Raw genomic sequence first — 4,334 nt, 5'->3', positions numbered from 1 at the left:
CCCATTTCAAGTTGTAATGAACATGATAGACGGTTTTACAAGAAACAAGAAACCCTTACTCACATAAGATCTTTTCATTTTGGTTTTCACAATGTATTGGTTTGCACACTTGTTATAAAACTAGTTTTTCCAGCCTTGTAGGCTATTGAGTGGCCTAAGACATTTTCAGTAGAATGACATTTTCAGCATGCTTTGATCCCCTCCTTATCCTTGGTGCATTGTCCAGTGTTTTCCTGTTCCAGTGTTGGCTCCCTGTAATCTCAAACATCCACAGATAATGACTATAATTATCTCTCCACATTGTGAGCATGGGGGACGGTCCCCTTTCTTGTGTTGGTGCACTGAATAGTAGCTAGCCTGGATGCTAGACTGTTTCCAACCTGGCCTTAACACAAAGCAGCCTGTGTGTGTGTGTTTGTGTGTGTCTGTGTGTGTGTGTATGTGTGTGTGTGTCTGTGTATGTACATGTGTGTGTGTGTGTGTATGTGTGTCTCTGTGTGTGTGTGTGTCTGTGTATGTATATGTGTGTGTGTGTGTCTGTATGTGTGTGTGTGTTTGTTTGTTTGTGTGTATGTGTGTGTGTATGTTGTGTGTGTTTGTGTTTCCAGATTTTTGTAGTCAACGTAACTCAAGAACTTCATGATGTAAAACAATGATACATTTGGTATGTAGGTAGGTATTGGGAAGACGAAGGTCAAGGTCGATTTGGGGCCCCCTAGTATGTCTCATTGGTACTGCAGCAGAACTTCCATTTTTTTGTTTTTTGTTTGGCCTGGATATGCTATTTTTGGTGGCAGATAGCTTGTGATGTACTGAAGAAGTGGTGTATGGTTTGGCACCCTAGCAGCTTGCTCTGGAACTGCAGGGGTGTTTTTGGCCCTCCTCAGACACGGGACCACCATTTAAAATCCTATTCAAGGGACAGCCCTAACCAAAGCTATAGGTACTCATTTTAACCTGAGTGAAGCGAGGAAATTTGTGTTAACTGAATTTCCCAAAGGCACAACGTCAGTTGTATGTAAGGGGATTCAAACCCAGGATCTCTGGGTCTACGTTTCACGAACATGAAGTTGCATTTTTTGCCGTTCTTTCTATCTGTATTTACTTAATTTAATGTGGTACTTAAGGAAATGACTCCATACCCTTTTGCCTGTGTGATCAGATCAGTGTAACTAGCTGTAAGATAACACCAACTTCAAAGGAGAATTAAGCACTATACCCTGAGGCCACGCAGGTAAGGTTATCTTTAAGGTCATCTTAAGCAGGTGCTCATCTTGTTACCTGTCCAATTTGATCGTAAAATTAAGGTAAAGGTACTTTGATCAAGTTGATCATGTCTACTTGCCCTTGTAATGTTGTGTTAGGCCATGTAGATTTGATTATATGGATGACATCCTCTGGGAACTCAAAAACTGATGCGAGCGTGCAAAGAAAAAAAGTTTGGCCAAAAAAAGCTGCCTTCATTTTGAAAAGTTAGTGGTTAGAAAGGTTGACCAAATGACAAAACACAAAGAGTATGGCATATAGTGGGACCGTGTTCGCCCCGTGACCGAGAGGTTGCGGGTTCGAATCCGCCTGCCATGTTACCGATCTTGTGCCCTTGGGAAAGGCACTTTACACGGCTTTCCTCACTGTACTCAGGTGAAAATGAGTACCTAGCTTTGGCTCACAGTGATTTACATCATTCACCCGGACGGGAGACCTGGTGCATATGAAAGGGTATGTCACCCCGTAAGGGGCGGTATAACCCTGTCGTGTGTAAACATGTGCGAACATGTGCGATCACGTCGACCGATGATGTATGTTCATCTGTATCTCTGTGGATCTGCCGCTACCAGCCCAAAGCTGCCTAGGCAGATCCGTGTAATGAGTTGTATCATTGTCAATAAATAAATAAATAAATAAATACTGAACAATAGATTCTTCATTCTTGACAATTAGAAGTCTATGGCAAAATTAGTACAATGTACATTTGTGGACATTCTACAATAGCAAAAGAGACATTCTAATACAAATTGTCTATTCTGTTTTCTGATATTTATTTGCAAGTTACGCCTTATATTTGCTCATATTGCAGCTGCTTTGTGTAATTTATAGTATGGTCAAAAATTTTGATGTCATCCATATAATTAAAGATTTATCAATGCTCTGACAGTTTTGTTGAAGTTTTGAAAATATTGATCAGCCCATAATTGACCAATGAATGCCCTTCTTTGTGGACACTCATCAACCAATCAGAGGAGACATTACACATGGTTAAGTGACTTGAGTAACCTTAGCAGCCTATTTTGTCCCAAAATACACATCCCCGCCGTATTTGGAAAGTAACAGTTTGGTGTAATGGACTCAGTCTTTTGTCAAAATGCAAGGGACAGTTCATTAACACCTGAACTTCGTAGGGTCAGGGTTACATATGTTTTGTATTTCTCAAGCAATTTAGAAATCATTTTAACAGTCATGATTGCACCTAGCAGATACATTGTGTTTATCAAATGTAAGATATGGCAACTTGCAACAAATTGTGTATCATAACAAAATAATGATGAGAATTATGAAAACACAGTTAAAGTACAACAAGAAATATATCAAATAGTATTTTTGTCTCTACCAAAGGATTGACACGTTTGAATATTTTTCAACCAAAATATTATGATATATGATACCCATTGAATTATAATGTTATACAATAAAGCTTTGAATTAAGATACCATTTGGTCCTCAGATACCAGAAATGAATTTTTTAATATCTAACTACTCTGATATGGTTATTATGCTTATGTCATTTTAGATATTCTTCAATTCTATGTCAAGAAGTTCAGATTTCTTCGACAGACGGGTTGAAATTTGTGTCCCTTCACTGAGGGATGGGTCCTGGAGACAGCCCCGGTACAAACATTAATGGATCTCCCCCAAGTTTACCTTAGCTTAAGGTCAGGACTTTTCAACATAGTGTAAAATTTGAGCCGTACCAGTTACTGCTTCGTAACGAGACAATGATGTAGGGACTTTCCACCATTGTTTTTACTCTACAAAATCCATCTCCTATATATTTAGTCCCCATTTTTCCATGGAAAATACCAAATTTTAGCAATTTCTTGATGGTGGGACCAGTTTGGTAGGTTTTGGGGATTGTTCGAAGGCTTTGGAAATTAGGAGGATGTTTCGCGGGGTGTTTAAGAGCTGTGTGTCTGCCAAGTCGTCCGCGTACAAGAATTTCGTACACATCGAGCCGAGCGCGTTCGTGGGTCCCTGTCAGGATATGGAAGACTTTTGGTTGCCTCCTGAAGGCGAAAGGTACATGTAAATGTGCTTGTGTGGTTATTATTACCTTTTCCAAGAAGGTTATGTTTATGGTGCTTGTATCTGTATCTGTGTGTGTATGTGTGTGCTTGTATGTGTGTTTGTAAGTGTGTTTGTCTGCTGTAAACATAACTTGTGGATGAGATGGTACAGTCTATATGGATGGATCCTTGTGATATTTGTTTGGTTGGGGGTTGGGAAAAAGAGAGTCAAGTTCAATAATGGGCTTCCTAGCGGCTTTCTATTGTACTGCAACAGGGCATCCTTTGTAATATGTCAGGTTCTGCATGGACATGCTATGGTCATGGTTTTTCATGTACATGTACATGTTGATACAAATTTGTAGCTCTTGGTCTTGTTATTAAGGTACATACACAAATGTAGATCTGGGCCCCTCTGGGCCCCTAGCAATTTTTTGTGGAATTGCAGGGACAGAATTTTTCATTGATTTTGCTTTTCTGTTTTCTTGTACTGTTCATAATTGTTTTATTTGCTTGTGTCTTTTCGAATCTTTTTGCAGCTTGGAGAATAGGTAAGATTAGCACAATGCTTAAAGTAAAAATAATTTTCAGTTTGGATGCCAAAAATTAGACGATTTACATCTTTTGACAATTTACAATTTTTGCAGGAGCGGAAGGGAAGATGGACCAACAGAGAGAAGGAAGAGGCCAAGCGGAGAGAGGGAACAGGAGAACGAACAAAAGGAAGACAGAAACAGCGAGAAAAGCAAGAGCAGCCGAGAAGTAAGATTCTTTTAGATATTCATTTGGAGTGTAACTGTGTTATGATATTTCAAGATTATCTTTTATTTTAGTTTGGGTGATTTTTCTAAATATGGATAAACCTGTGTATAATAGTTTAACGGCATAAGTCACCACCTCTATGTACTAAGCAAGTTTAAGGACTACATGGCCATTGTAACCACTTTTTTGTTGGTCACTTATAGATATGTCACAGTAGAGATCACGATCCAGTAGAATCGCCAATTCTCCTAGGAGAGATTGCAATCGGAGTTGGTCCTAGGAGAGATCACA

The 4,334-nt window shown here is 39.3% G+C and overlaps 1 protein-coding gene across 1 annotated transcript in view; it reads left to right on the top strand.

Annotated features, from left to right (window-relative positions):
- The first annotated feature begins 3,157 nt into the window (after positions 1 to 3,157).
- The window catches only part of LOC118405986 (nck-associated protein 5-like), an 88,262-nt gene continuing 87,085 nt past the window's right edge, over positions 3,158 to 4,334 (top strand). The window contains exons 1-2 of the mRNA XM_035805840.1: positions 3,158 to 3,294; positions 3,929 to 4,043. Of these exons, the coding sequence (XP_035661733.1) occupies positions 3,158 to 3,294; positions 3,929 to 4,043 (252 nt within the window). The remainder of the gene's footprint in view (positions 3,295 to 3,928; positions 4,044 to 4,334) is intronic.

The sequence above is a fragment of the Branchiostoma floridae genome, chromosome 18, assembly GCF_000003815.2.
Source record: "Branchiostoma floridae strain S238N-H82 chromosome 18, Bfl_VNyyK, whole genome shotgun sequence".
Taxonomy (NCBI): Eukaryota; Metazoa; Chordata; class Leptocardii; order Amphioxiformes; family Branchiostomatidae; genus Branchiostoma; species Branchiostoma floridae.
The sequence above is the reverse complement of the archived record's forward strand: the minus strand, read 5'-3'. Positions and strand labels throughout refer to the sequence as shown.